The sequence below is a fragment of the Notolepis coatsorum genome (assembly GCF_963971535.1).
Source record: "Notolepis coatsorum genome assembly, chromosome: 14".
Classification (NCBI taxonomy): Eukaryota; Metazoa; Chordata; class Actinopteri; order Aulopiformes; family Paralepididae; genus Notolepis; species Notolepis coatsorum.
In genome coordinates, this window is record NC_140178.1 from 70,252,555 (window position 1) to 70,268,014 (window position 15,460).

The 15,460-nt window shown below is 42.1% G+C and overlaps 1 protein-coding gene across 1 annotated transcript in view; it reads left to right on the forward strand.

Annotated features, from left to right (window-relative positions):
- Positions 1 to 15,174, forward strand: part of axin2 (axin 2 (conductin, axil)) — a 38,769-nt gene extending 23,595 nt beyond the window's left edge. The window contains exon 11 of the mRNA XM_084328162.1: positions 13,309 to 15,174. Coding sequence (XP_084184288.1) covers positions 13,309 to 13,435 — 127 coding nt within the window. The 3' untranslated portion in view covers positions 13,436 to 15,174. The remainder of the gene's footprint in view (positions 1 to 13,308) is intronic.
- The last annotated feature ends 286 nt before the right edge of the window (positions 15,175 to 15,460 follow it).

Sequence of the window (15,460 nt, forward strand, 5' to 3'; positions counted from 1 at the left end):
AAACAATTTAAAGAAGAATCTCAAGCATTAAAAGAACAATAGCGAATAGATCCAATAGTTTGGACAGTGAGCTTCCCTGCGACAAATCTTTAATCGGGACCTTGTGAATCCAAATCAAATTCAATGGAGTAATCAGTGCTGATTGGGGTCCTTTACAAACTATGTGGGGGGTATCCCAATAATTCTGCCATTTAATGTACAAGCAGGTAAATACAGTATGTAGACACAGTCACACTAACACTTATATAGCATATAGCACACACACACACACGGATACACTCTCATTACATTTACATTTTGTCATTTGTCCAAAGCGACTTACAAGTTTTGTACGACAAGTCAGCAGGAAGGGCACAACGCTATCAGCTGAGTGTGAACAATGTTCATCAAAGTGTTCAAACTTGAGTGCTACAGTGTCGAGTGTATGTTAGTAGTATATTAGGAAGAGTGCATGACTGTAGAGGACAGTAAGAAGATTAGTATATAGTATATATTAGTATATATATTAGTATATATATATATATCTTTTTATTTTTTATAAACACACACGGATACACTCGTGCACACACACACATTATATTATGAGTTGCATCAAAGGTTATTTGACAGGTGTAAAAATCTTGAGTTAATGTGGTTGAGTGATTACTGAGTTTTTGAGTGATTAGAAAGACTAAAATGGATTTTTGATCACAGGGTATTTGCACTTGCAGAATATTTTGAGAAATCTTGGGATAAACGACACGTATGAAAAGAACATATACCGGTATGTGATGTATTTATTTTGGCCTCTGATGGTGTGCATGGTGTAGCTGTAGCTTACAAACCTTGGGAAGTGAATGTTACATTCAATTATTGTTTTTGGTGTCTAATAATCCCCGTAAGGGATGGGTCGTCGGACATAAATGTCTTTCATTCATTCATTCATTCATTCATTCATTCATTCATTCATTCACTCACTCACTCACACACACACACACACACACACACACACACACACACACACACACATGCGCACACACACACCTACACACACACACACACACACACACACACACACACACACACACACACACGCACACACACACAGAGATACACTCGCAGGCATTGGAAGAGAGTTCCCAGTGAAGTCCGTCCCAGATCTTTTTTTTTGATTCCACACAAGTCTATCCGGAGCATTGTCATCACAGTATGGATTTGTGTGTGTTTATTTGTATGCGTGTGTGTGTGCATGTGTGTGTTTATTTGTATGCATGTGTGTGTGTGCATGTGTGTGTTTATTTGTGCGTGTGTGTGTGTAAGTGGCGTGCGCAAGTCTTCAGTCGGAGTCAGGCCTGTGTTTGTGGTTAGGGGAGAAGGAGGAAGAGAGAGAGGGAAGGGGAGTTGAAGTGAAAGAAAGAGAGAGAAAAAGGAGGGGGGGGGGGTTAGTGGGAGAGTTTGAACTGGAGCGATTTGGGTCCCATCTGGTATTGATTTCCATGCTAAGGCACACTTAATACGCATGGCTTTGAAGCTCGGGCCTTTCATTTCACCAACAAAGACTTGCACAAATGGCCAGCGTGCAAATTCTTCACCGATGCTATCAGGGCTTGCTCTCTCTCTCTCTCTCGCTCTCTCTCTCTCTCTCTCTCTCCCGCTCTCTATTTTTTATTTTTTGAAAAGGCGGACTGTTAAATACCAGATCCGCATGTTTGGGATAGTGCAGAGGGCATGTTTTGAGGCCCAAAGAGAGAGAGAGAGAGAGAGAGAGAGAGAGAGTTGACTGATTGCCCTCGCCCCAATGGGCTGTTAGGAGAATGGAAGAAAGAGTGGAACCTTCACCTCGTTGGTCTTTATGATCAGCGGTACGTAGCTATGCATAGTATTCAGAGTACTATAGTACGTCACCCATTCCTGGAACTGAGTTGTGCGTTTCCTTGCAAAAAGAGAAGTTGAAGCATCTTGTCGGCCTCCAGGCAGATGTGTGTAACATCTTTGATCATGGAGTGTGACGCTTACTTATCGGTCTGCTCTCTCTCTCTCTCTCTCTCTCTCTCTCTCTCTCTCTCTCTCTCTCTCTCTCTCTCTCTCTCTCTCTCTCTCTCTCTGACTTCCTGTGTCATGCTGTCCACATCGCTGGACAGAAGGCTGTGTGCAGGCTTTTAATAGCAGCAGAGAATGCGCGAAGTTGGGTCATTTCAATATGGCAGCGATTCAACAAAGAACAGTACCGCCAGGCCTTGATGCCAGACGATATTGGTGCCAGATGTCGGCGCAACGGAGAGAGAGAGAGAGAGAGAGAGAGAGAGAGAGAGAAAGAGGAAAAACTATCTTGCCACATATTCCAATGGAAAGCCCTCTCTTTCTTTCTCTCTCTCTGTCTCTGTCTATCTCTGTCTTTCTTGTGTCTCTGTTTCTCTCTCTTTCTCTGTCTGTCTTTGTCTCTCTCTGTCTCTTTTTCTCTGTCTCTCTCACTCTTTCTCCCTCTCTGTCTCTTTCTCCATCTCTCTTTCTGCGTCTCTCTCTGTCTCTTTCTGAGCAAATAAGATCTGTGGCGCTTTGAAGATTTTTTTTGTTGGTTCCTTTTTACTTTCTTCTCCTCCCCCTCCTCTTCCTCCTCCTCCGTAGCAGAAAGAAAGAAGGAGGATACAGTTATCAGCCTCAGTCTCTCCTTCATGTCGTCTTATTTATTTACCCAGTTCAGCTTGGAACAACAGCCATTATTATCCTTTTTTTTGTTATCACGGTATCTGTTTATCATCATCATCATCATCATCATCATCATCATCATCATCATCATCATCATCATCATTATTATTACTACGACTCAGAGTGTTTCAGTCCTGTGAGGGAGACCCCTCGCACCTTGTTTAGTTGAAGCCTTCCTGTGCTTCAAATGAAGCTGCTTTTTCTTTTCTCTTTTATTACTGACCCCCCTTATGCCAGTTGGTGTGTGTGTCTTTGTGAGGAGTTTGTTTTTTAAGACTACAGTTCTCTTTTTATGAGCATTGTTTGTATGACTTTTTCAGACCCCCCCCCCCTCTCTCTGTCTCATTAAAAGGTAAAACAAATACACACATACACACACACACACATACACACACACACACACACACACACACACACACACACACACACACACATACATACACACATACATTCCAACACACAACGCCACACATGGGGCAAAATGAGGCATTTTTCCATTACATAGTTAATGAGTGAAGCCCCCCCCCTGCTGATTCCTCTTCCTCTAAAAGGAGTGTGGGGGGGGGGGGGGGCATCATTAACAGCCCAGTGAAGTCATGGCTGACCAGAAACCCCTCCTTTTTGCTTTCACCAACACACTCTCTCTCTCTCTCTCTTACACACACACACACACTCTCTATCGCTCTCTCTCTTACACACACTCTCTCACACACACGCGAACACACACACACACACACTCTTACACACACACTCTCACACACACTCATCTCACTCTCTCTTACACACACTCTCATCCCACACATACATACACACACACACACACACGCACACACACACACACACACACATACACACACACACACACACACTCTTAAACACACACTCTCATCTCACACACTCATCTCTTTCACTCTCATCTCAGACACTCATCTCTCTCACTCTCATCTCTCACTCTTTCTCTCTCTCATCTCACACACTCATCTATCTCACTTTCATCTCACACACGCTCATCTCTCTCTCATCTCACACACTCATCTCTCTCATCTCACACTCTCATCTCACACACTCATCTCTCTCTCTCACCTCTCTCTCTCTCTCTCTCTCTCTCTCTCTCTCTCACCTCACACACCACAAGCTGTCCGTCTGCTGGGCTTCCTCTATGCCACACAGGGGGAAGGCAGGACACAGTGAACTTATTCCTCTCCTTCATCCTCTTTCTGTTCTTTTTCTTTGTTCTTCATCCAGTCATAAAGCAGGGATGAGGAGCAGTGAGAGAGAGTGTGTGTGTGTGTATGTTTGTTTGTGCATGTGTGTGTGTGTGTGTGTACGTGCCATGACAAACGCGTGGACGAGTGGGTGTGTTTTTGGGTCGGGGGTTATGACAGGCAGACTTGCCGGCACCCAAAATTTCAGCCTTTGTAAAAGAACCCCTTCATTTGCGCAAAGGGCCTAATTGGCCCCTGTTAGCTGGGGCTGTGCAGAACCGAGGGAGGGACAGAGAGAGAGAAAGGAAAAGAGGGAGTAAAAGTGAGGGAGAGAGAGAAAGAAGGCGAAAGAGAGACCTTATTTTGGGCTAAGCCTGTTTTTAGCAGCAGAGACCACCCCTTCTGAAAGGCAGGGGTTCTATAGGCTTAGCGGACTGCTTGATTGACATCGTGCATGGCAGAGCTGAGGCCTGAGAGAGAGAGAGAGCTCGACCCCATGCGACCTTACAGGTCAGGTCGTCTGCCATGTCCGTCCTCTGCCCTGCCTAACAATGGCTCATTTAGATAGGGTTAGTGAGGGAGACTCTAGTCACCCAAACAACTGCCTCTTTGAACTGCTGCGGTCAGGCAAGCGCTACCGGAGTCTCATGGCCAGTACAGAGACTCAGAAGGAGCTTCTATCCCCAGGCCATCAGGATGCTCAATGACTCTATGTAACAACCCACCATCTTACACTCATTGCACACACATCCACATGCACACACTCACTTTTAAACAAACACTCACCGTAACACTCACTTTAGACACTTTAACACTACATTATATTTATCTATTTAGAGATTTGCACTACATTCATACCTCATTTGCATTTGCACCTTACCTTAAAGTTTTGTACCTCATTGTCTGCATTTGTACCTCACTGTTTACAAATGTTTACTCACTGTACTTAGATTGTACTTAAGCTGTACTTTAGATTGTATATTGTATTGTATATTCCTCTTTTACTTACTTTTTTACTTACTTTTTTACTGTATGAAGTAGAGTTGTTCCGATACCGATACCAGTATCGGAAAAGCCGCCGATACTGGCTAAAATGCTGGTATCGGTATCGGCGAGTACCCTCTAATGCTGCGCTCCGATACCATATGACGTAATTTATCAACAACACTGTGGTCTGTTGAGTAAGCATTATAAAACAAACGTGTGCTTAATCGATTAAAGTGTCAATGCCATTTGTCATTTTAACAGCAGATACTTTCTTAAATGTCATCGTCCCGACAGAGCGGTGTTGACGGCGAGCTCATGGGTTCGCTTGGTGGCCGGTGTTATTAGCATTGAACAGCTAACCGAAAGCTAGCTTTAACATTACCTTGGCTAAAGTTGGGGCTATTCATATAATCCAGCAATAATGGCTGCAGACCTGCAAGCAAAGTACAGCAAGTTGGCAAAGGAGTATTCGTTAAATCACAATGTCACCAGTAACGTTACAGTCTTTTCATATACCGACAGCTCATGCTATGCTAACTTAGCTCACGTTGGTGTCGTCATTGAGACCACCTCGCGTACACAATTAATGACATGTTGCGGACAGCCATATCGGTGACAATGTTTAGCTTTTAGTGCCAAATGATAAGAGTCTGAGGCGGAGTCTCAAAAGAGAACGTTGAATATTTATTGTGCAAAAATCACAACAGATCGACTGCTACTGAAACGGAGCCTTGTAGACAGACTGAGTAGGGTATATCTGCAGAGCCAGTGGGTAGCGAGTGCAGCAACGTATAATGTCCGTGTGGATCATTGGAGTAGGGTATATCTGCAGTGCTGAAGCCCCATACTCATTGATTAATGATAATACAAATCTATACAATCACCTGTTGTTGAATAAATACCATTACTTTCTAGTTATTACAAAAAAACAGTATATATAAAACAGTATTTGTTAAAAAAAATATATATATATATATATTTATAAAAAAATTATATAATATCGTTTTTTTTTTTTTTTTTTTTTTTTTATTATTATTGCAGAACAAAAAGTTATTAAAAGTCAGTACTCAACACACAATGCATAATGAAACTTTCAGTAAAGGTGGTTATAATATATGCAAGTACAGAAACAGGATAAAACAAAAATAGTCTATAATAACATTTTAGCCGTATACAGTGTATATCCAACGAAATTACAATTATATAAATGTTAGTATATAATATACCCCTAATACCTATTTTCTAAAACCCTACACACATGCTCCAGCTCAAACCCCCCCCTCCCAGACCCCCTCTTGGATAGTACCTCCATTATCCCTCACTCCTAACCAGACACCACCATTATAAGCTAGCTTTTATTCTCTCCACCACTTCTAACCACATTGACATTTTGGATTCATTGATCCCCAGAATTCTTGCTGTAGATATTTCTTGATATATCACATCAAGATATGTAAGAAACCACACTTTTCGGCAAATTTTTTCCGGTTGAAACCAACGTGATGCGATCAGTTTTTTAGCTACTGTGATACCCGATAAAACCAATCTTTTTAGTTGTGGATTCACTGCAAACTCAAAAACATCATTCAATAGTAATACCGCGGGGTGTACAGGTATATTCCAAAATACGAGTGTTGATAATTGTTGGGACACATCTTTCCAGAATGCCTTAACTGGTGGGCAGTCCCAATACATGTGCATAAATGTTCCTTCGTTCCCATTTGTACATTGGGAGCATTTGGAGTCTTGTATAAGCCCCATTTTGCACAGCCTTATAGGAGTCAAGTATGTCCTGTGAATATAGTTCAGATTGATTTGTTGATGATCCGGGTTCCTTGATGTAAGTCGGACATTTTCCCAGGCTCCTTGCCAATCAAAGTCATATTCCAGGTCTGGTATATCCCTCCTCCAGACAGTGTCTATTTGAAGGGTTTCATACGAGGACGTTAGTAATTGATAATAAAAACTTGATACAAAACCTCCCAATGTATCTCTTTCATAGAAAAATTTGTGGTATCTGTGGTGTTCAATTGGTACGAGTAATGGAACACCGTGAGATCTCATACAAAGTCGTAACTGTATGTAAAAAAGCCATGTGGACTCGGTGAGGTTAAACTTTATGCATATTTCGACATAACTACAGAGGCCCTTGTTATTAAAAATATCCCCTAATGAGTGTATGCCTTTCTCTTCCCATATAGGGAATCTTATAGGTCGTTTTCCCATTAAGAGTGCATTGTTATTGAATATGGGAGTGTGATTATGCCATTCTTGAGGGTTAGGATATTTCTTTTGTGTTTCCCGCCATGTTCTGATTGCATGGGTAATTATTGGGCCAAATTCTCGCTCACAATGCTTGATTGAAATTTTAGTGTGTGCTATGTCTTCCAGTCTCTGTGGGGCTACCATGTTTTCTTCTAATTCTCTCCAAGATACCAAAGCCTGGGGGTCAAACCATATCTTCACTGGTCTTAAAGTGAAGGCCTTAAAATATTGTAAAAAATCTGGGACTGCCATGCCACCGTCTGCTTTATTTCTCTGTGCGGTGGATCTTTTTATGCGAGGTGGTTTGTTATTCCAAATAAATTTGTATGTGGAGGTTTGTAATCTTTTCCAGTAGCCCTCTGGAGGAGGTAACGGAAGCATTGAGCTGAAGAAATTGATTCTTGGTAATACATCCATCTTAACTATTGATACCCTTGCCTGTACTGAGTTTTTAAGTTTTGCCCACCTGTCCAGGTCGTCTTTGATTTTGTTCTGTATTTTTGTGTAATTGTGCTTCACCGTTTGTCTTATGGTGGGAAATATTTCCACACCCAAGCATCTGAAATGTTTGACCATGGGTATCGCACCTGGGAGGGTTGTGTCTTTTTTTGCACTGGTGTTAAGAGGAAGAAACGCCGACTTAGGCCAATTTATTTTAAATCCCGATAAATCACCAACGTTTTCTATCAACTTGAGTATATGCGGCAATGTGTTGTTGGGGTTTTGCATGAACAATATTACGTCGTCCGCATATAAACTAATTTTAAGATGTGTGCCCTTGATTACTATTGGTTCTATGTGTTGGGATTGTCTTATAAATTGTGCTAAAGGTTCTAATGATAGATCGAATAGTCCGGGACTAAGAGGGCAACCCTGTCTGGCTGAGCGTGATACCGGAAAGATATCGGAGATGAATGTGCCTGTTGTAATCCTGGCCGATGGGTCCTTGTATAGTACTTTAATCATATCAATGAATCCTTTTCCTAACCCCATCCTTTCTAATACTGCCCATAGAAACGACCATTCTAACCTGTCAAATGCTTTCATAGCATCCAGGGATAGTATCGCCTTAGGTGTGGTGTCCTCTTTGTCAGCATCTAGTACGTGCAGTATTCGCCTTATGTTATCATTGATCAGGCGACCTTTTATGAAGCCTGTTTGGTCCGGATGAACTAAAGACGTCATATGCTTTTGCAATCTGATGGCTAATATCTTAGAGTACAGTTTGACATCGGTTCCGAGGAGGCTTACAGGACGGTAACTACCGCACTCAGTGGGGTCTTTGTCTTTTTTGTGAAGAACTGAAATGAGTGCGGTATTTTGGTGTTTATGGAAGCTTCCCTCTTTGACTGAGTATATGATCATATTTAGTAATAAGGGTCCAAATATGTCCCAGCAAGAAATGTACATTTCTGATGGGATACCGTCAATTCCCGGAGCCTTGCCGTTTTTCATTCCGGATATGGCCTACTTGAGTTCTTCTAATGTGATCGGTACTTCTAACTGTTTAGCGTCTTCCTCCGTAATTTTAGGGAGAGTAATTTGATTAAGATATGTGTCTAATTTGTCTTGATCAAAGGTCGTTTCTGAATTATATAAATCGGAGTAGAATTCTTTGAATGTATCGTTTATTATTTTGGGTTCTGTTACTAGGGCTTGTTGTTTCCTAATGGCAGTTATATCTGCAAATTTTGCATTAATTCTTAGTCGCATGGCTAATAGGTGACTAGGTTTAGAGCCTTGGAAGTACTGCTGTTGTCTTGTGCTGCGTATTTGCAATTCCGATTTTTGTCTGTATATTGCTTTGATCTCTGTCTTTAGAATGTTTACTTGGTTTTCTAGTCTAGTAGAGTTGTTGTATTTTAAAGAATTAAAAAGCGTTGAGTAAAGCGTTTCCATTTCAGATAGTTTTGTGTTTTGATTTTTGCGCAATATGGAGGAAAATCTATCCGAGAAATCCTTAATCATAGTCTTTACCGACATCCATAATATTCTGGGATCTTGCACCGAGTTAGCATTGTCCCGTAGGAATATTGTGAGAGCTTCTTTAATTTGTGTAATGAATTCATTGTTGTTAAGCAGCATAGAATTAAAACGCCATCTTGGGGCCCGGGAAGATAGTGTACCAAATGTTGCTTTCAGGATTAAGTAGCAGTGATCTGATAGCGCATTGGGTGTCATTTCCACTTCATATTTATCAAATATTCTCGGGGATGCAAAGACGTAATCAATTCTGGATAGTGTGTTGTGTCTCGACGAACGACAGGAGTACTTGCGGGTCATGGGGTTAAGTGAACGCCATAAATCAGTTACTCCTGTTGATTTCGACCAATCTTTTAATGCTTTAGATGAATTTTTTTGTTCGCTGGAAAAGGTAAGGTAAGTTTTGTCCATCCTTGGGTTCCAAATGGCATTAAAATCCGCACCTATTATATATGAGTATTCGGGATGGTTTAACATTTCTCCGGTTAGTGAAGTGAAGAAACCCACTTCGTACAAATTTGGGGCATATACCGCTGCTAATGCAATTTTCCTGTTATTGTGTATAATCCTAGCTATAGTTATGCGCCCCTCAGCATCCGACCATACCCCTTTCAATTCGATATTTAATTTGCGTCTGACGACTATGGCTACCCCTCTAGTTCTCGTAACAAAAGAAGAGTGACTAATATTATGGTATATGTTATCCGCTAACGTATTTATGTCTTCCTCTAAAATGTGCGTTTCGCTTAATAGAGCCACGTCCACATGTTCTTTTTTCATCAGTGTGAGCACGCTTTTGCGTTTGTGTTGTTTGTTTATCCCACCGGTGTTCCATACCATTATATTCAAACTAGCCATAATCTATGCATGTTTTTGTGTAGTTTTTGGTAATGTTTCTGGAGTGTGAAGCTACAATAGATGTACATCCAATTAATGAGGTCCCGTTGAGAGCCGAGCTTAAAAACATATATATATACAAATAAAAATCCCCTAATTTCCCCTCACCCAGAAAGTCGTACAGGCCTGTGTTCCAAGAACACATCCTCCGCGATTGACTTTCTCCCATAGTCCACCGGATTGCCCAAACTGAGCATTGTAATCTTAATCTACCTATGCTAATTGCCATAGGATCTAACATTTCCATTCTATTGCAATAGAATGTCGCTTTTGGTCTTGCCCCTTCCCTTACTGTAATGAAGTGTTGTGATAAATGACAGAAAAAATAAAATAAACAATAAAAAAAAGAGAATAAACTTTTATCAACATATTCATTTGAACCCTCTACTAACGTGTGGAAAAAAGGAAAAAAGGAAAAGATTGTTGAGCAATATTGACACCTTAATGTGAAGAACATTGGAAAAGAACAATGTAAGTTAAAATATATTTTAAAAAATATAGAGTAATGAGAAGAAAAAATTTAATAAAATAAAAATCAATGGAAAGATATAGATAAGGAATGAGAGATAGAATAATTATCAACGTGGAGAAGCCACTAGTCTCGAATTAACAGATTAGATATGATAGAAAAGCAGCGCCTTTTAGAGCTTCAATGTGCCCTCAATGGAGTGATTACTTAAATTGTTAGAATAACCTTGTAGTGTTCATACGTTTAAGTGTGGTTAATTTTTAAAATATTATTAAAGACTGATAGAACTTCATTTAATTTATTATCTGCTATGTGTATACACACCGGATGTTTATTGTTAGAGTTGTAGGCTTCGTTGTCATGGTGCCTTATATTCTAGAAGGTTGTAGAGTATACTAGTGACTAGACTATTTTATGTTCCAGAATGATCTAAGAGACTCAGGGTATTTGAGCGATAAACCCAGAATATTCCAGATAGATCTTTTTGCAATATGTATTTGTCTCCTCAGAGACCAGAGTCTGAAATTATAATGTATTATGAATCGTATTATACACAATACACATTGTTATAGACGGCTTGCATATCGTCTGCTACCTTGATGAACACAATAAAGTCATTCTAACACTGGTATACAATGTGAAAGAGGCTTATATGTTTCCGACATTTTCGCCCTGCCTTGGGTTATTTGCTCCAATTCGATTCAGAAAATCCTCAGCTTCCATAGGCGTGTGTATATCTGACCTGCGACCGTCACTGCCCAAGAATGATAACAGCGCTGGGTATGATAACCTTGGCTTGTAACCGGCTTTGAACAGCTTTTGCATCACATCTTTGTATGGTAGACGTCGGTTGATGGCATCTTTGCTCAAATCTTCGTAGATAAATATTGGTTTACCACCATAATTCAGCTTCCCACGTTGGTTGCGAGCATATTTGATGATGTCATCCCTTGTTGTAGTCTTCCGCAGGGTGACAATGATGACTCTTGGCCCGTTGATTCTTTGCCCCCGAGAACCGATTCTGTAAACTTGGTCCACTTCTGGCACTTTGTTTGGATCGATGTTACTCAAAATCGTTGATAACACTGTTGGAAAGTTGGAATCTTCGCAGTTTACTGCTTCTTCAAGCCCTACAATGCGGATGTTATTCCGCCTGTGGTAGCGTTGGGTTTCTAGTAGCCTCTCCGCCGCTTCGTTTTTAAGCCCTTGTATTTCCCTCCGATATTCTTCTTTCACTCTTTCCATCTCATTTCCCATCTCTGTCATGCCACCTTCGTTCGCTTTGACTGCCTTTGTGATTTCTGTCACCGTATTCTCCACTGTCGTGATTCGCATGGACTGTAAAGCGACCGCTCTCATAACCTCTTCGAATTTAGTATCGATGTGTTCAACGTGTGCTTTGAAAGCGACCATCTGTTCTTTTATCAGGATAGTCAGAGAGTTGAAGTCGGGTTGTGTAATTGAACTGCTTGTGTCAGTTGATGTTGTTGGAGCAGTGAGGGATCCGATGGATGATTTTGCTATTATCTTCTCAAAATCGCCTGCTTTTTCCTTCACGGTATTTTTTTCTGATGTTCCTGTTATGTTGTCATCTGTTGTCTCCCTCTCGGGGACATTTGTCTTTGGTCCCTGTGTATTCTCCTCTATATTCCCCGCGCCGGGGCTCACCAACGGAACTGCCACAGCGTCGCCTGTCATTGTCTTTGACCGAGTTTCAATCGGCGCCGTTAGATTTGCCGTTTCTTGTTTCTTTCCCGTCCTTTCCTTATCCCTAACCATGTTGTCTTTTGATATAGTTAGTAGAAGGTCTTATCAATACATACGATGTGGTCTAATCTCTTTTGGTACTGTCCAAATAAGGTTTTTAAACGAAATTAACGATAACGGGAGCGGAGCTGTAACCAATTGCGTGCGCTACATATTGCAGCTTACCATGTATGCACTGGTATCGGATAAGTATCGGTATCGGCCGATACCCAAAGCTTAGGTATCGGAATCGGATCGGAAAGGAAAAAATGGTATCGGAACATCTCTAGTATGAAGCACACTCCCAGGGGCTCATACAGAATCAAGCATTTCACCGTAAAGTACATGTATTTTATATGTGACAACTAATAAACAAACTTGAAACTTGAACTTGAAACAGGTGGCCGACACACACAAAAGTACATACATATGCAGGTTTCAATGCATAACAACAACAACAACAACAGCGTTTTTTTTTATTTTTTTTATCCACTTTTTCTCCCATTTTCTATATTTTCTCCCATCCCAATTTCGTATCATCCAATTCAACCCTCCCCTGTCACGAACGCTGTTTCTTGCCTCCCACAAGCCGGCTGCAATGTGGACTAAGTCATACATAGCACAAGTCCCCTCCGGTACTTGAGGTAACAGCAGTCGCATCTTTTCACCTGCGCAGCTCGATCTCTCAGTGGCGAGGAGTAACGCGTGGGAGGCTCACGCTGCCCCCGACACTTCCTGATTCTACTGCGCAGGCGCACCAACCGACCTGTAGGAGTCACTGTCCACAACGCCCGATCCCCACCCTTCAGTTTCCCTCCCCGTAATACGGCCAATGTGTATTACTGCGGACGACCAGCTAAACTGAAAACAATGTGGAGAGCTCGATTCGAACACGCGAACCCAGCGTCTCCACATTGGTGGCGAGTGCCTTGCCCACTACAACAGCGTTTTGTTTGACCAAATGTACTTTGAACGGTGTGAGCTGTGTCTTGAGATGGATCAGCTGAATCCCCTCCATACTGTCGCTCCATGTATCTTGGAATTAACTCTCCCCCTCTCTCTGTGTTGCAGGTACTACTTCAAGAAGGCCAGTGACGAGTTTGAGTGTGGCGCCGTGTTCGAGGAGGTCTCCGACGACTGCTCCCTGCTGCCCGCCTACGAGGGCAAGATCCTGGGCAAGGTGGAGAGGGTGGAGTGAGACCCCCACACACACACACACACACACACACACACTCCATCCCAACCCCACCCCACGGAATGCACCCTCCTACGGGCACCTCACTCACTTCCACGGACATCTCCTTGGCACACACAGTGGAAGCAGGGTCGGTGTGTGTGCTTTAAGCTAAGACTGCTGGGACTGGAGGTGCTGCTGAAGGACTGTAGGCTTATGAAGGTCGGATGGACGGACGGATGGATGGACGGATGGATGGATGGATGGATGGATGGATGGATAAACGGACTGAAAGGTGGAAGAAGGAACGTTATCGTCATTGCAGGACTACTCACTCAAATATCCCTCCTTGAGGAGTGAAGAAAACGTTGGGACTTTCAGTGAACTCTCTAGGTGAATGACCACTTGTGGAAGAACCGGGGCAGTGTGGGGTCAAAGTTCAGACTGACCGCGCCTACTCCGACCCCGTCTTCGCCAGTGGCATGTTCGCTGGCACACCCCATAAATGTATATGCAGATATACATGTACATTGAGTTGTATTATGATAACTTGTGTTGCTATGTAAAGATTTATATTGCTATTTATTGAAGATGTCCCTTTCCTCTCCTGTCCTTGCCCGTCCTCCCACCCCCACTGTCCATATGGACGTCCAGCAAGCTGCTTGGAGGAATAGGAAAAACGTTCTCCGGTGTTCCAAATGAAACAAGGAAAATGTTTCTCCAGTGTTCTAAATGAAACAAGGAAAAACGTTCTCCGGTGTTCCAAACGAAACAAGAATTTACGTTCTCCGGTGTTCCAAACTAAACAAGGGGAAATGTTCTCCAGTGTTCCAAATGCGAGAACAGACATTCAAACCAAGATCCCCCCCTATGAATCTACATGTGTACGGTTTAATTTTCCGGACGGTAGCGCTGGACTATAAACTCGTCTTTGGAAGCGTCGGCCGTGTGTTCCCAGAGCTTCAGCGTGACGTCTCTCTTGCTGGAGACCTCACCGCTCAAAGCTTTTGAGAACATCTCTCATACACTTACGTTATGATAACACTTCCCCACTCCTGTTGCTATTTGTGGCTGTGTCCCTATCTGCTCTGAAGGGCCCCCGAGTGTACTACAGAAAGTAAATACTATTAACGTCTACGCCCCCTATTCTGGGACCCCTTCCAGCTAAGCCTTGGTGTGTCGCATCTTTAGTGCCTTTAGTCCCCGCGGCCCAGGCGTCACACAAATAGCCTACCTTTTTAGTAAGAGGAGTGTCGTCCCCAGGAGGTCCTTGAGTACCTAAAATGTGTTTACACTTGGCACCGATATTAATGCCCTTACAACAAAAGCTCTAAAAATGTGTACCCCAAATTACTTTTTTGCCTGTTGTGTTGACTAGAGTTAATCTGTGTGTATTGCAAAGCCTGCATTGCCAACTGCAGATAATGATGCTGATGATGATGATGATGGTGGTGGTGATGGTGTTACACTATGTGGATAGTGTTGTAACTGAGTACAGTAGCTGTGCCTACATGGATTCTATGCCGTGTTTTACCCAGTTTTCAGGGTCCTCTTACTCCCTTGGTTTTCACAAGGGGCCTTATGTTGAAAAGATATTTTTATGCCTTTTAGTATCCGTTTTAATCATGTTTATGTTTTCTAATATTTTTCATGGCTTCTTGGGTTCCACTCGTAAAAAAACAACAACCCTGTAAATGATGCATTCTATAGAAGTCCGTTGGACACATCCCTCGGTACTTTAATTATTGTAATTATGAAGAGATGTAGCCTTTATTAAAATGTTATATTTTTCAAATGAATTAACATCTTGCTCTGGTTTATTGTGTGTGTACATGTGTTTGTGTATGTGTGCAACCGTGCAATTTCCTATGTGTTTCTATGGATTTTATGCTAGTCCTAATTAGGGCATAGGGATGGTGGTGTATGCAGAACAACCGTGTTAGACACACACATACACACACCCTGCTGTGGAAGAGAGAAGATCACTGGACCCTGTGAGACATCTCTGCCAAATTTACATCCATTATCAGCTCTTAATTCACTCCCTGT